This window comes from Capricornis sumatraensis, chromosome 4 (assembly GCF_032405125.1).
Source record: "Capricornis sumatraensis isolate serow.1 chromosome 4, serow.2, whole genome shotgun sequence".
In the NCBI taxonomy this organism is placed as follows: domain Eukaryota; kingdom Metazoa; phylum Chordata; class Mammalia; order Artiodactyla; family Bovidae; genus Capricornis; species Capricornis sumatraensis.
The window spans coordinates 73,111,494-73,128,183 of record NC_091072.1 but is presented as its reverse complement, the minus strand read 5'-3'; the positions used below and the strand labels follow the sequence as shown (position 1 = coordinate 73,128,183).

The following is a 16,690-nucleotide window of genomic DNA, read 5'->3' as shown; positions in this document are numbered from 1 at the left end:
CTAGCCCAGCAGACATAGCCTTTTTCTATGGGTGACCCATAGCATCATTTTTTAAAAAAAATTCTTTAATTTATTTGACTTTGCCAGGTCTTAGTTGCACCATGGGAGCTTTTAGTTGCAGCACATAGGAACTAGTTCCCCAAACAGGGATCAAACCCAGGTCACCTTCATTAGGAGCATGAAGTCTTAGCCTCTGGACCATCAGGGAAATCCCAATCATTTGAGGTTTAATTCACTGGAGATTCCCTAATTTTTGAGACATCCTATGGGACAATCCAACTTCGTAGAGACCTCTGGGATAATATCCAGCCTGACGGTAGGCTTCCCTTGATTAGAGAGTGAGTACGCTTGTCTAAGGCTCAAACCCAAGAATAACTCTCAGATGAACCAAGCCCATGTCTCGGATTCCTCTAGTAACTGACAAGTGAGCCTTCTGGGTGATACAAAGCCAGCATGCCTGAGCCTCAGGGAAGAAAATGAGGTGGATAACCAGCAAAGCATGGCTCAAGGTCTCATTGAAACAGCTCTTCCTGGATACCTGCTGTATCCATAGATGTGTTCAATGAGTAGAGAGGATTAAACAAACCAGTTAACCTCATACCAAGCAAGAAGGCAATTAGCCTTAACATCCTGTCTTTGCAAACTTCTGAAGGTCACACAGACTTCTTAACAAAGAAAAATATGATCATTTTATTAATGTGATTTGTCAGTGTATCCAAATGATATAGATTAGATCTGTTTTTTTAGTTGCACAAGTAATGCATGCTCACTATACAAAATGAGAAAATAAGGATAAGCAAAAAGAAAATAAAAATTAATACCCCAGGGATAATGAATATAACATTTGGTGTCTTATATATGTGTGTGTTGTATTTTAAGATTTTCCTTTAATAAAAATGGAATCAAGCTATACTCAATTTTGTAGTGGTTTGTAACCTGCTTATTTCACTTGCCATTGCATGCTGAACATATAGATTAGATTACAAGGTTCAGTGTGATTATTCAGGTACCTTTCTTTGTGATCTACATTAAAAACCCTCTCCTGAAAATTCTTTATTTTCTGTTTTTGGCATCTCTTTGTCATGCTTTCAGGTGGCTGAAGTTTGAAGAAGATGTTGAGGATGGGGGAGAACGATGGAGCAAGCCTTATGTGGCAACCCTTTCACTGCACAGCCTCTTTGAGTTAAGAAGCTGTCTTATTAATGGGACGGTCCTTCTGGATATGCGTGCAAATAGCATAGAAGAAATCTCAGGTAACGTTAGGGGAGAGAAAGCAGAGGATCGTTTGTGGTGTGGTATGGAGGAAAGAAAGAAGAAAGTGGCTGTTTGTTCTTGGGCAAGTCACTTACCTTCCTGACCTCAGCACCTTCAGCTCTAGGATGGATTTCTTCCCTGCCTATTCCACAGGCTTGTTCTGGGATGCAAATGACATGGAGTGTGGTTTTCCATTTGCCTGTTTGTTTAGCAAACATTATTTTCTATCTATGCTTGATTATGTACTAGGCACAGGATACAATACAGTTTCTGCCCTCAAGGAGCTCACCTTCTAGTGGGAAAATGTGTGTGGGTGTTATTCTCTCAGTCGTGTCCAACTCTGCAACCCCGTGGACTGCAGCCTGCCAGGCTCCTGTGTACATGCAATTCTCCAGGCAAGAATACTGGAGTGGGCTCCCATTTCCTTCTCCAGGGGATCTTCCCAACCCAGGGACTGAACCCACGTCTCCTGGTTCGCAGGCAGATTCTTTACCGTCTGAATCATCAGGGAAGCCCCAGTGAGGAAAATAACCATAGGGCAATTAAAATAAGTGCAACAACCAAGCTCTGGTTTGGTAATAAGTATGACTGGGAGCTCTGCAGAGAAAAGTGGGTTCGAGTGAAAGAAAGATTTTTTTCAATATGGCAACTAGGAAAAACATGTATGAAATTGAGCCAAAGGACTCCCCACTTCTTCAGCATGATGTGAAGGGGAGATATCTGATGGAGTTTCCTAGTACAGGAAGTGTAAGGTATTGTGTTTGGGGAATGGAGTTTGAGAAACACCTGGGTGCACATGAGGCTTTTCCTTGGCTTGGCTCTGTTTGGTTGGACAGATTTTTAAGTTTCTTCCAGCTTTTCTTCATTACAAGTATCCAAGTAATTCTGCCTGTCTGGGATCACATGGGGACCTGGGGAGAGGTCTTACTGATGGGATCTTGTGTTAGCTCCTTAGTTACATCTGTGAAGACTCCCTTTACAAATGAGATCGTACTCATGGGTTCTGGGGAGTTAGTATATAGTACACAGCATCTTTAGAAGGGGCGCCATTCAACCCACAACAAAAGAAGAGAGGAGTTGAGTTCATCAGTGTCAGATGCTGCAGAGAGGTGGATGAAGTAAGAACTGGAAGCATCCACCAGATTTAGCAGCTGGAAGGTTGTTGATGATTTTATCAAAAGCAGTTTCATTGAGGCAGCCATATTGCAGCAGGTGAGAAATGTTTCTTTTGAGAGGAAAGAGAGGGCGAGTACATGTGCGAGAAAGGGAAGGCAACAGATAAAGGGAGACCTGGGAGGGATGTTCTTCTTCTGTTTTTTCTTCCCCAAGATGAAGTATCCTGAAGCATGTTTATATTGTGAGACACGGAACCAATCAATCTAAAAGTTAAAGAGAGAAAAGCTTGGATCTTTGGCTTGAGTATTTGAAATAGATTTTCTTTTATTTATTGCTTCTAACACTTGGATAGTCATGGATGGAGCTGGAGTTGAGAACAGGTTGAAGTTTGGGAGAGGTGGTGGCAGGGGGCTGGATATGTAGGGTTTAAGTAAAACGGCTATGGTTCTTCACATTAGGGACCTGAGGTATTCATGTTAGTGATAAGGGTAGGTAAATGGTCTCACTTGTAGTGAATCAGCACTTTATATATCTTATTAATTTTTCACAACAGGCTTCTAAGGATCATACTTGCTTCATGTTACAGATGAGGAAACTGAGGTACAGAGAGGTTTATCAAACAAAGTGGTAGAAGTGGGTGGGAGAGGTGTGGACGTTTAGCTCCGGAACACATGCTGTTAACTTCTGTGCCAGCTGCCTTGCAGTAGCGGGTGTTGGGATTTTTTCCCCCTCAGTTCTGCTGGACTTGGCAGGTCAAGATTGATGCTTGGTATTAATTGTCTGCAGGGCTTAATCAAAAACAAATTAATTATTTTTATGGATTCTACCTTCAAACAGTCATGTGGCCTTCTACAGTTATAGTTTCTCTTGACAATCACAGCAATGTTAAAATCTCAGAGGAAGAGAACCTAGGGGAACTTTGGCAAATGATAGAACAGAATGGCAATCATGTGGACATTTGAGTCAGACAGTCTGGGATTTGAATCCCATCTCTGCAACTCACCAGATGTGAGATCATGGGGATTTTGTAATTTGGGGGCCTCAGTTTCCTGATCTGTAAAAATTGTTATAATACCACCTACTTTTCAGAGGTTTTATAAGGATCAGATTAGATCATTATGTAATAAGTTCAGAATGTAGTTCCTGGCACATGTTAAGTGCTCAATAGTTTCCATTTATAAAAGTAATGATTTGTTACATGAATAATGTGTAATGTGTCACAGCTGCTATCAGCAGTTAGCTCTTTCAGGCACTGATACAGAGACTGTAACCTCAGTGATCCTGGTAGAACTGCTTCCCCCTACTCTGTGTCCCTTACCTCACCTGACCTTGCCTTCTTTGGAATCATTGACCATCAGTTTGAGTGTTCATGTTAGCACCTGCCTTCCAGACCTGATCCTGGACCAGCAGGAGCTGTTCAGTGACCTGAATGACAGCATGAGGGTTAAAGTCCGGGAAGCCCTTCTCAAAAAACATCATCATCAGAATGAAAAGAAGAGAAACAACCTCATCCCCATTGTTCGCTCCTTTGCTGAGGTTGGCAAGAAGCAGTCTGACCCACATTCAATGGATAAACATGGTAAGATTATTAGGAGTAACTGCTTTTTTTTAGATTAATAAGACATTTAGGCACTAGTTGGAGATGCTGAGTTACTAGAGGGTAGGAACAGCATTTCTCTAATATGCTTTCATGCTCACTTTGACACAGTCCTTTTTGAGGGTCGGCAAGATGGGTGGCTGGGACTGGCGACCATCATCTCTTGTGGCACTAAGGATGTATGGCACAGATACATTTCAGTGGACCTCAGGGGAAAGGTTTGTGCCCCAGAATGGCCTCAGAACTGATGCGACTTGGGGAGTGTAGGAAAAGATCAAATTAGCCAAGATGGCCTGGTCAGGCTCTCCCACCCCATGCCCTCTCATTCTCGCCCCATGTTTTATAATAATGATTCTATATCAGCTGAGATCACTTATAGCACTGCAGATGCACGTTCCGAGATACCTGCTTGCCTGCAGCCTACTTTTGTTCTGTAACCATATATAAGCTTCACTTGGCATGCCAGAGAGAGGGAGAGTTGGCTGTGCTGCTGGGGGGCTACGTTATGGCTGCATTATGGTGGTGAGGCTGCGTTCAGGCTGTGTCTGCTGGGTCAACCATGAGAGGAGAGAATATAGCATGTCCATTGCTATGGCTGCTGTGCCATTCAGGAGAGAAGAAATGTGTTTGCAGTTCCTATGACTCCGTGAGTTTTCTTCCAGTTTCCCTGCTCGCACCTTGCCTACCCTGGGCTCAATGAAGAGTGTACACAGTGAGATACAGCAAGATAGCTGGTGGAGTCAGCAGGATCAGTGAGACAGGGACATATCCACACTGGGGATAATTTGGCTCCAGCGAAGGTCAACTGGAGCTTTTTAGAAGTAAACAAATGTCTTAGATTAGGGAGGCAAAATTCAGTAGTGTAGACTCTTGAGTCAGATTTCCAGGCTTGAGATTCTGGCTTCACCTCTTGCAAAGATCTTGGACAACCTCCCAAATCTCTTTAAGCACACTTTGTAGAGTAACGATAATGATAAGATCTACTCCATCAGTCTGTTGTGAGGCTTCAATAAGTTAATCTGCGTAAAGCCCTGAGCCAGGTGTGTGGTGGGTTGTAAACATCTGATGAATTTCAGCTGCTGAATGCTTTCTGTTTCTGTGGCCAGGCTGGGGGTCTCCTTGTCCCCACATTTACCAAAACACAATGTATAGGAGATATGCCTGGGGACCCATGTATTTGAAAAGTTCTCCATAGGAATTTATGGTGTGCACTCCTGGTTGAGGATTACCGCCTTTAATAAAGCAAGAAAAAAACATCACAAATGGTGCAGGAAGAGGGCTCAGGGATAGTAAGATCTCTGTGCCCCCTTTACTGCTAGCTGGTAGGTAAGGAGACAGGTATGTGTGGGTCCTCACTTCCTAGTCACCTGAACCTCTTCTCTCTGTGGGCTTTGCAGCTGAGAGCCATGACCAGCTGACAATGGATGAGGTGCGTCAAAGAGGGAAAGGGCAAGACTCAAGAGAATTCTGTTTGATTTTCTCCAAATAGGTCAAACTGTGTCTCCTCAGTCCATTCCAACCACAAGTCTTGAAGTAAAGAATGGAGTGAATTGTGAACACAGTCCAGTGGATTTAAGCAAGGTGAGCAGAGATGTGGAAGTTGGCTCACAGGCCTAAGCATATCTCTTGTGGAGCCCAGAGTCCTGTTGCTGGAAGCTGGGTAAGCTTTGGCATTTCAGTATCCTTTCTCCAGGACCAGAGCCCCTTCTGCAGAAAAGGAGGCCCATCTGCTCATGTCTTCCTCCTTCTCTGTCCCAGAGAGGGCTGACTCAGTTTTTCCCCCAGATTCGACCTGCTGAAACCCACTAGCCACTGATAAACCACCCTGATGCACACCTCCTGCTGTTTCAGAATTATTTTCTGATACCTGCTCTCTAGGAGCACCTTCTTACCTCCAAGGTTTTATTTTTCAATTATTCTTGTTTATTTACCTCCAAGGGTTTTGTGAAAACAATATTTTTGCTACTATCTCACAACTACTTTGTGGTTAAACTCTTCTTGGTGACTGTGACTTCGGTGTCTGAGGCCTCTCCCACAGTATCCGGGTCCCCCTGAATCTCTTGGCTCAATCCTTGATCTCCCAGCTGCCAGCCTTTTCTTGCTCTGGTCTTTCCCTGACACTGTCTTTCCAAAACGCAGATAGTATTATGTCACTTCTCAGCTCATGAGGCCCTCCGAAACCTCAGGCAAAGCATTCAGGTATTTAAAAATGGAAACTATTTGACCTGGAGTTTCAAAAACATTTACTTTGAGGGTGCATGGTGTAATGGAATTCAAATAAGAACCCTAGATTTAAATTCTCTCTTTTAGAAGCTCTGTTGTCATGGGCAAGTCAACTTCATCTCTCTGGGTCTTGGTGGCTTCATTTTTTTAAATAAAGAATGAGTCTGATTGGCCAATCTTATCCACCATAGAGAGTTATTATAAGGATTAAGTGAAGTAGTGTGAGAAAAATATGTTAAATCATAAAATGATGCATGAATGTAAGTTGTGAGGAGGGTGATGGACGTGTGAGGTGATGGCTCCCACACTGTCGGGGTGCTTTTAAATTTTCAGGTGGACCTTCATTTTATGAAGAAAATTCCCACTGGGGCGGAGGCCTCGAATGTCCTGGTTGGAGAGGTGGACTCTCTGGACCGCCCCATTGTCGCCTTTGTGAGGCTATCTCCGGCTGTCCTTCTCTCAGGCCTGACAGAAGTGCCCATCCCAACAAGGTAAAGATGAGGACCACAAAGCACAGTCTAATGCACAGGTTTATATGAGCTCTAGTGGAAGAAACCCGGAGACGGCAATGGCACCCCACTCCAGCGTTCTTGCCTGGAGAGTCCCATGGACGGGGAAGCCTGGTGGGCTGCCATCTATGGGGTCGGTCGCACAGAGTTGGACATGACTGAAGCGATTTAGCAGCAGCAGCAGCAGTGGAAGAAACCAGCTAATGCCAAAATGTAGGATTAATTAATTTGGGGATTGCTGTTTAAAATTCAGCAATGATCTCAGAAAACTGGGGTATATTTGATTAACCTCTGTGCAGAAGAATTGTAAGACTTTAAAGGCTGTGACTGTGCAGTTTCTATGACGTGGGAAATTGAGACTCAAAGAGCATTCCGAAGACATAGCAAGGACCACTTACTTGGGATAGGGAGACTGTCTTGATCTCCCCGTTCTGCAGAGCTTTATCCCAAGGAGACATCTCTAAGTAAAGGTATTGATATCTCTTTCCATAGTTCTGGCAGGACTTGTATGGTGTGCAAATATGTCCATATTTGTTCCAAAGCCTATTCATGCATTGTGAAGGTGGTGATTCAGGTGATTCAGAGTCCCATTAATTATGGAATATTCAGATGTCCGGGACACAATTTAGACTCCTCTGCAGGGCTTGATCATTTCAACTGCCTTCTCCTTCTCCTCTCCCCATCATTTTCTTATTAGAGCAGTGAATGAGATTCAGGTACTCTTGAATTTGCACTACAATGCCATGTTTTGAAAAAACATCCTTTCTAGAGCAAGGAATTGTGTCTATGGAAACCCTGAGAATTATAACCACATTATTGAATGGAGTCGTACAGATAGCTTCTAATGACTACAGTAGAGCTATTAGGTCAAGGCTACTCAGATTGCTCCAACATTAGTTCGCTTCCTTTTTTTGAAGTTACTATGATAAATTCTGTTTGATAGAAAAGAGAAATGTTATGTTGTTTAGAGAAGAAATTTCCTTGTATTTCCTTGTATAATTTCCTTTTGCTCACATAATTTCATCCTTTCTGTGTGTTGCCAGGTTCTTGTTTATCTTGCTGGGTCCAGTAGGGAAAGCTCAGCAGTATCATGAGATTGGCAGATCCATGGCCACCATCATGACAGATGAGGTATGCACACCACTTCTACTTTTCATGTGTTCCTCTCATGAATATTTATTGAGTGTTTACTCTGTGCCAGGCATTGTGCTAGTTGTTGGGGGTAAAACAATTATTGCTGGGAAGCAATGCAGGTCATGTTTTTGAGGACCAAGTCCTCTTGGATTTTTCTTCCTCTGTCATCTCTCCTTTTTGGAATAATCAAGGATGCAGAGAAATCTTTTTCTGGGAAAACTATTGCCAAGTAGGATACCAAGTAGGAAAGATATTAAGGCTGACTTAACTATCTAGGGAAGATAGTTAATGAAGTGTATCCAAGATATTTACATAAAGAAACCTCACTCCCATTTCACGTAAATGAGACCAGTTGTCAGGGGGATGCTCTTGGGCATTGTCATGTGAATGTACTAGGGTTACTAGCCATTTCGGCTGCCCCTGCTGCATCCCTGGTGAGGACTGTGCTGCTCAGGTAAGCTGCAAAGTAGGGCCTTGAAAAGGCATATGTCTAAGAGGCAAAGGGAGATGGGGCTGTGTTTTATCCGCCGTCTTTGGTTGGAAGGCATATTTCATGGAGGACCTTTATTAGTAATTCCATCCAGTTTTTCTACCCATCATGATCAGGAAAATTTCTTACGCATCTTGGCTTTTGTTCCATTCTTTGAGGAGATAACAGAATTACAAAACTTTAGAGTCATGTCTTATCTCTTTCTACACTAATAGACATATATTTAGTTTTTTTTTGACTCATCTTTAGATTCATTTTTAAAACTCTTTTATCCCTGTACTTCTTTAAGTGCTAAACTTATCTACATTTCAGAGCCCCTAGACAAAGATAAAAACCAAGAGGTTTTATCCATCTTTTACCATATCCATTGGTTATTGTTTAAGTCAAGTGACTTTCAGCTTTCCTGAGGATTTTTTCTTCTCTTAGATTTTTCATGATGTGGCTTATAAGGCAAAAGAGCGAGATGACCTCCTGGCAGGGATTGATGAGTTCCTAGACCAGGTGACGGTGCTTCCTCCAGGGGAGTGGGACCCCTCCATTCGAATTGAGCCACCCAAAAATGTCCCTTCCCAGGTAATGTATGCACATGAGCCAGTGGTGGCCTAGTGTCACTTACTGAGAGCCCACCATGGACACAGCAAAGACCATGTTGGTGTATGCTAAATAAACCGAGATGTGGTTCTGTTGCAGGGTGCCTAGAATGTCAGAAGAGTAATACAATATGAGTATGCAGTAACATCGATTGGCCAGGATTACCCTGGGATGAATTTTAAGCCAACTTTTGGAGGATTGGTGTGAAATGGCAGAGAGGAGAGGAAGGGGCATTTCTTGGGAGTCTATTAAGAATGAAGCCATTAAATGAAAAGAGTTCGGTGCATAGAGAGTGCTTGAGAGGTTAAAGATGGAAAAAAATTTCTACTGTACACTGGTCCCTGGGCCAGGTGCTTTACTTATGTTAATTAAATCTCTCAGCAACATCGCCAAGTAGGTGTTGTTATTCTTTATTTAACAAATGAGGAATAAAAATAGTATCTTCAAGGTTTTAAGGTAATGATTACACATAGACAGATTTGCAACTTGAACTTAGGTCATATCTGATGCCAAAGCCTTCACGTTTCTGTTTCTGGACAAGACAAGAGTCAGGTACCAGTGGAGAGGAAGAGAAATTATTTGTTGTTTTTTGTATTTTTCAGGAAAGTCAATAAACTGTCCCAAATCAGTAAATGCATCTGAAAGCTATAAGAAACACTTGGGTATTTGGGGGGCTGCTTTTGGATTCTCTCATGCTACCCTGATCCCCGCCATCTCCCACGCTTCCACCCCCCCTACCTCCGCCATAGCAGGAAAGACAGAATAGGTGGTTGACTTTGCTAATTGTGTGGTCCTCTGTTAAAAGGAGAAAAGGAAAATGCCTGGAGTTCCAAATGGAAACATTTGCCACATAGAACCGGAGCCACATGGGGGCCACAGCGGCCCAGAGCTTCAGCGCACCGGACGGTAAGTTCTGGAATATTTCACAGCTAATACTGCTTACTGGACAGAAGCTGTATAAAGAAGTGAGTCATCTTTGCTTTCAGCCTTCTTCTCTATAGTATCTTTATTGGCTGGGAATGACTTTTCAAATGGGACCACTGACAATTAAATATTACAATTCTATCAAATACTGTATCACTCATTCAAGTTTCTCAAACCACCTACCATGTTCTGTCTCACCTCCTATCTTTCCCACACATTGTTCTACCCGATTTGAACATTCCTCCGCCTCTTCATTTCCAGGCTAACTGCTTCTTGTCCTTTGATTCAGCTTAGGTGTCCCTTTGGAGAGTCTTCTAAGACACTCTTTAGAGGAGGTTAGGTTATTCGTGCTGTGTGGTATCACAGCTTAGAGCCCTGTCCCCTGCCCAGCTACTACCCTTAGCCCAGTCCCCTGTTATAGCCCTGGTCATGTTTTATTATTATTTCTTGATTTGATGTCTTTCCTGCCAGAAGGGTTTGTTCCCTAAAGGCGGGGACCCCATTATATTCCTAACACCCAGTTCAGTGCCCTGCATAGAGTGGGTACACAATTATTATCTAACGAATGACTATTAGAATGATGACTGTTCTTTAGCACGAGTGGACACGGCATGGATAAATATTAAATGGTTATTTTAAGTTAAGACATGGATAAATATTAAATGGTTATTTTAAGTTAAGAAACCCCTTGGGGTACGGAAATAAGTACTATTTTAGGTGTGTCTGAGAATTGGCAACTTACTCTTCTGGGCCCAGATTTTAAGGACAGATGTCCAATGAGGAGGTTCTCTGGTAGATGAGGAAAGAGGGTCCCCAAGCTGGGATGTTTTATATTCCAGGTAGGAAGGTAGTAAAAGAGAATGAGATTTGCTGTTGGAGTGGCATCCAGAGGTGTCCCCCACGTTGTGGGAGAAGGTTGGGATTATGGTTCTGGCATTGTAAGTTGTGCTTGTGTCTAAGAGGGTCTGCTGGGCAGAGACTCTCAGCACAGGACTCAGATGACGGAAAGGAGCTTTAATGTCTACTCCAGTGCTTTCGCCTATTTTTTTCTTCCTTCCTTAAAGTTGCTTTCCTTATTTCTTTATCTTCAGTACTCCATCCAACGGAAACCCAACATTTGTTTGTTTTTTTGAATTGCAGAGAGTGTTAATTTTTCCACTCTCGAAAACTCAGGGACAGACAGGAGAGGAAACTGAGAAGCCGACAGAATAGCATTTAACTAGCAGTGTTGATAGGGAGAATTCATTCTGCCTGGTGGAATGTATTCAAGGGTGGAAGGATAACTGGGCTCTGGGAGGGATTACTGGAGGAAAGGAGGAGCGCTTTGATGGAAGGGGTCACTGAAAAGAGGGATCAAGTTCCAGAAGTAAAGTTCGTATTTTCTTTAAAGTTGGAAGAGGTCTGAGTTGTGGCGGAGGAGTCCTGGTATTGAGAAGCATTTCAAAGGATACATTTGTCTTTAGAATAGTTTCCAGAATTGAGACTATCTTAAAGGAGGTGGTGCTTTTTTAAGGGGAAGAGTCTTGGGTATGGATTTGATAGAATTTCAAAGCTGTGATTTATCCTTTTGAATACAAAGGGTGTTCACAACTCAGGACTGAGAGTTTGAAAGTAGTAGAAATGAGGCCAACAACTTTCCTTCAAACACATGATCTTTGCAGAGATGAGAGCTCAGCTTTCTTTTGGTTTCAAAAAGAGAATAAACTAGGGTCTCATGCTTTTTAGAGGAGGGTCACCTACAATCAATTCCACATGGGCGTTTGGGAGCCCATTACATTGGATCTATATCTAGACCTGATACAGAATCTGGGAAATGGTGCCTGACATCCCCAAAGTAAAACCCATATAGCCAGGACCATCACACACGTAATCACCAGCCCCCAGTACCTTTACTCACAAGTTCAAATGGGGTTGAGGATATTCTTCGTAATGCCGAGTGAGGAACTGCTGGAATTGACAGAGCTGGAAGCAAGGGTCATCTAGACTCAGAGCCTCACTCTATTTGATGGGCCTCTTCCTGAGCTCCAGAAGTTTCCCTCAGAGCCCTTAGGGAAAGACCTCAAGACACGCGACTTTCTTCTTGTAGCTTTTTCAGCTCGTATTGGGGATCACAGTTCACAGTTCATGCCAACTCTGGCTCCTTTCCCAGTCTCAAAGTATGTAGGGGGGAATATGAACCTTCCTCTGGAGATGGACACCCTAGAGGTTTCTGGGCCTTCCTGGACTTCACAGACTAAAACTATATTAAGCTGGACTCTGTATTATTTGTACCTTTAGCTGTGTTTCTTTGAGGTGGTGCCCAACCTGGGGATGCCATCCTAGTTAGATGGAGAGGTCCTTAAGATATGGTAGTATAGGCTCTAAGAAGGTAGGAGAGAAGGCAGAGTTAAGAACAGTCTGAGTTGTGTGTGATCTGACCTCCCAAGCCAGGGCTGAGACAGTGCCTTGGGCCTCCCTGATGTTGACGATAGGTCATGACTCTGAGGCATTCCCATGTAGAGTGAAGAGCAAAGTCTGACTAGAGTTCCTAGGCCAGAAGCTTCACAGCACAGAGGATGCTCTGCTGAGGGGTTTTCCCAAGTAGATTGGTGTACCTCATTGGAGAAGCCACTTTGAGGAAGGGTTGATGAAGAAAAGAATTGGGAGTTACTATCTTGATGATCCCAGCCCCACTTGAAATAGGTTTCTTTCCAGGCACAGCAGACAATTGGATGACTGGCCTGTCTCTAAAACCTGGCTGGCCTGTCCCTAAAACCCTCCCCAGAGGTCTTCCTAATTAGTGCTCTAGAGCCTAGTGGCCCTCCTCACAGGTAAGTCCTTTCTGGCTTCAAGCGTAAATTTGTGGCCCTGTGTGCCTCCTGCTGCCCCAAACTTGAACATCAAGGATAGTATTGAAAGGGAAAGGAAGTCTCAAATATGTGGAGGAAAGCATCCATGTCTGATTATTGTCTGTGCCAGATAACTTGATTAGGGTCTGTATGAGTGGGAAATGAGACAGATTCCAAATCAGGATTTGAAATCATTTTGTTAATTTATGTTATACCATCAATAGGAGCCTCAGATCTTTTCTCTCCCCTTTCAATCACTGCTAGGCAGACAGATGTCCTTCCTTTCTATGGCTTCTTATAAATCCATTTCACATAAATCTTTTGCCTGTTACTCATAGACACTCCTCCTGAATAATGAGCCTCATGCATCCAGGAGGACCAATCATGGCAGCATCGTAGGGTGAGGCTCACTGCTGCAGAAGGTTATTCTCCCAGAATAATACCCCTCAGAGGAAGGTCATTGGTGTTTGGGAGGTAATGCTATGTTGGCTAAGGACCTGGAAAATCTTGTTGCCCCGAATTAATTCTGGCTGCTCATAAGGTCCTTGAGGGGCTATCTCCTCAGAGGGGAAAGCAAGACCAAGTGACATTTTATTACAAACTGTAAACTGGGTCCCAAACCCTGAGGTGGAACTCCCATGCTCTAGGTTAGACCCTGTAGATAGCTCCTTACCTCAGCGAGGCCTGCCAGACAGGCTAAAACCAAAGCAGGTCACAAGGCTGACTTTGCCTCTCTCCTCTAGACCCAGGCCCAGACTGTGATGTTACTGCTGTAGGTTGAGGAAGAGTAAGTTCCAACTGTGCCCTGCAAACCAGAAGAGCAAGTGGATCAGATAAAAGAGTGTGTGCCCTGTGTCCATCTGCATACGCATTTGACCTGGCTAGATGAAAGAGGGAGCTTTTATTTTGCTTTAAATTGGAGTGTAAGTGCTTTACAATGTTGCGTTAGTTTCTGTTATACAACAACTATGAATCAGCTACATGTATACGTGTATTCCCTCCCTCTTGAGTCTCCCCCAACCCCGACTACCGTTCTACCCTTCTAGGTCATCACAGGGCACCAAACTAAGCTCCCTGTGCCATACAGGAGCTTCCCACTAGCTGTCTGTTTTACACACGGTAATATGTATATGTCAAAACTACTCTCTCAGTTCATCCCACGGAGAGTGAGCTTTTGAATGGAGGAGGAGAGCTGGCTCGGCCTTCTCCTCAGGCATACATACAGATCCCAGGCCTCGTAGGACACCTCTAGGCCCCTGAGCACAGAGAAAGAAAGAACTAGCTAAGCCTCCTTTCATGAGAGAGTAGATTGGTGTGTTTTAGTTTTCAGTATAGAACATTTCAAACATAAACAAGAAGAGAGGAAACTGTAATGAACCCCCATGTGCCCGTCAATAGTTACCAACATTTTGCCAATCTTGTTTCATCTGTTTCTTCACTACTTGTTTTATTTTTATGTTTTCTAGATTATTTTAAGCCAAATCACCAGTTACATGTCATTTCACCTGTAACTACTTGAGCAGGTATCTCTGTTCGATAAGGACATTTTAAAAAACAGCTATCATTCCGTTATGAAATCTAATAAAATTAACAACAGTTGTTTACATTGTCTCATGCTTAGTCCATATTCACCTTTCTGTGATTGTCTTGGCAACATCCTTTTAAAGTCGGTTGACACAGGATCCAGTGGAGGTTTGCATTGCATTAGTATGTTCCCGTTCTATAACAGGCCTCCTCCTCTTTTTTTTTTTTCTGTGCCATTCATGTGTAGAAGTAGGTAATTTGCCCTGTAGAATGCTGAATGACTCTCTTCAATGACTCCACTCTTTAAAAATTGCCCCTGTCTGGACATACTCCTCCTTCTTGGTGAAGGACATCTCACTCTTGATTTTTCTCGTCCTTGGGAAGTGGAGAGGGATCTTGAAGTCCTGCCACCAAGTTCTGTTGATTCTGCCTCCTAATTGGCACCCGATTCTCTTTCCAACCCACAGCCTTCAGCCTTACCCCATGTTCCATTCATGACACTCTCACTGGAGTGATCCTTTCAGAATGCCTGCTTACTTATGCTGCTTCCCTGTTTAAAGTCCTTCACTGCTTGACACACTGTTGGGATAAATTCCTGATTCTTTTTTATAAGGTCCTCTGTGACTTAGCTTGTCCAACATCTCTAGCCTTGTCTATTGATATTACCCCTCACATTGCCTTATCCAGTCATAACTCTTTCAGCACCTTGAACAGGCCAAGCGCTCTCGCCTCTAGGCGCCATCCACTCCAGCCCCTCTGCCTCATCTGGTACTCCTGGTCCATTCTCGAGTCCCAGCTGAAATGCCCTCCTTGTTCTTTGCAGCCATGGCACCCTCACAACGCTGTCTGTCCCCTGTGCCAGACTGTTCACCCTAGAGAGAAAGGGCTGTGTTTGCCTTGCTACTGTTGCATCTCTAACACCTGGCACAGTGCTTGGCATGAAGTATCTGTTACTACTTGGCAACTGCATGAATGATTATGCTGATTTCTTGAGTAAGGTGGGTAGTTCAGAGTAAGAATATACATGTCAGTTCAGTTCAGTTCAGTCGCTCAGTTGTGTCCGACTCTCTGTGACCCTATGAACTGCAGCGTGCCAGGCCTCCCTTACCATCACCAACTCCCGGACTTCACTCAGACTCACGTCCATCAAGTCGGTGATGCCATCCAGCTATCTCATCCTCTGTCGTCCCCTTCTCCTCCTGCCCCCAATCCCTCCCAGCATCAGAGTCTTTTCCAATGAGTCAACTCTTCGCATGAGGTGGCCAAAGTACTGGAGTTTCAGCTTCAACATCAGTCCTTCCAAAGAAATCCCAGGACTGATCTTTAGAATGGACTGGTTGGATCTGCTTGCAGTCCAAGGGACCCTCAAGAGTCTTCTCCAACACCACAGTTCAAAAGCATCTGTTCTTCGGCACTCAGCTTTCTTCACAGTCCAACTCTCACATCCATACATGACTACTGGAAAAACTGTAGCCTTGACTAGATGGACCTTTGTTGGCAAAGTAATGTCTCTGCTTTTGAATATGCTATCTAGGTTGGTCATAACTTTCCTTCCAAGGAGTAAGCGTCTTTTAATTTCATGGCTGCAGTCACCATCGGCAGTGATTTTGGATAGGGGCTTTTCATCTAGAAAACAGATAATAAAACTAACAGATTTAATACCATGATAGTTTTGTTCATTGCTTCCTAACAGCTCAGAATTTGAAGTTTGAACCTAATACTTCACTTCATGTTAAATTTTGGGAACTTTTTATTGAATGGGTGTTATGCATAGCAAATTAATTATTTTTATGCTTGGGATAATCATTCAAATTCATGCCTTTGATTGTAAATAGAATCCATGTTGGAACATGGCCAGAATCCATGCTGGCCCCAGAGAGATCTCTTGTGCTTGGGGTCAAACTGAAGCCAATTTTTAACCTCCATACAGAGCACATTGGAAGTGCTTTCGAATGTGCTCTGTTGACTTGCTTTAGTGGGAGAGGGACTGCATTAGACACCTGTCTGCCGTGTTTCTGCAGGCTTTTTGGGGGCTTGGTGCTGGACATCAAGCGGAAGGCCCCCTGGTACTGGAGTGACTACCGGGATGCCCTCAGCTTACAGTGCTTGGCCTCCTTTCTGTTCCTGTACTGTGCCTGCATGTCGCCTGTCATCACCTTTGGGGGATTGCTTGGAGAAGCCACCGAGGGGCGCATAGTAAGAACTTTTGCCACTTCTAATGGTCCCAAATGAGAGTAAAAATATTATGACGGCAACCAAGTCTACTGGGAGGAAAATTCCCTGGGTGTGGACTGAAGAGATTGGTTTCTTCCTGCTGAATTACATAGTCGTCTGACTTCACGCCAATGAGCCACACCGCTCTCCCTTTAGAACAGACCCTTTTCTGCCTGCATATCAGTTTAGGTAGCCGACTGCCCTGTTGTATTCCCCATTGCTCCAGGGATAGAAAATTATATATTGATGTCATCTGAAAATAAGATTTAAGGTGACTCTGTATGAC

The 16,690-nt window shown here is 43.6% G+C and overlaps 1 protein-coding gene across 1 annotated transcript in view; it reads left to right on the top strand.

Annotated features, from left to right (window-relative positions):
- SLC4A8 (solute carrier family 4 member 8) overlaps positions 1-16,690 on the top strand; it is an 82,291-nt gene that overhangs the window by 22,862 nt on the left and 42,739 nt on the right. The window contains exons 5-12 of the mRNA XM_068971422.1: positions 1,093-1,253; positions 3,761-3,949; positions 5,457-5,548; positions 6,524-6,681; positions 7,743-7,830; positions 8,750-8,896; positions 9,720-9,820; positions 16,212-16,386. Of these exons, the coding sequence (XP_068827523.1) occupies positions 1,093-1,253; positions 3,761-3,949; positions 5,457-5,548; positions 6,524-6,681; positions 7,743-7,830; positions 8,750-8,896; positions 9,720-9,820; positions 16,212-16,386 (1,111 nt within the window). The remainder of the gene's footprint in view (positions 1-1,092; positions 1,254-3,760; positions 3,950-5,456; positions 5,549-6,523; positions 6,682-7,742; positions 7,831-8,749; positions 8,897-9,719; positions 9,821-16,211; positions 16,387-16,690) is intronic.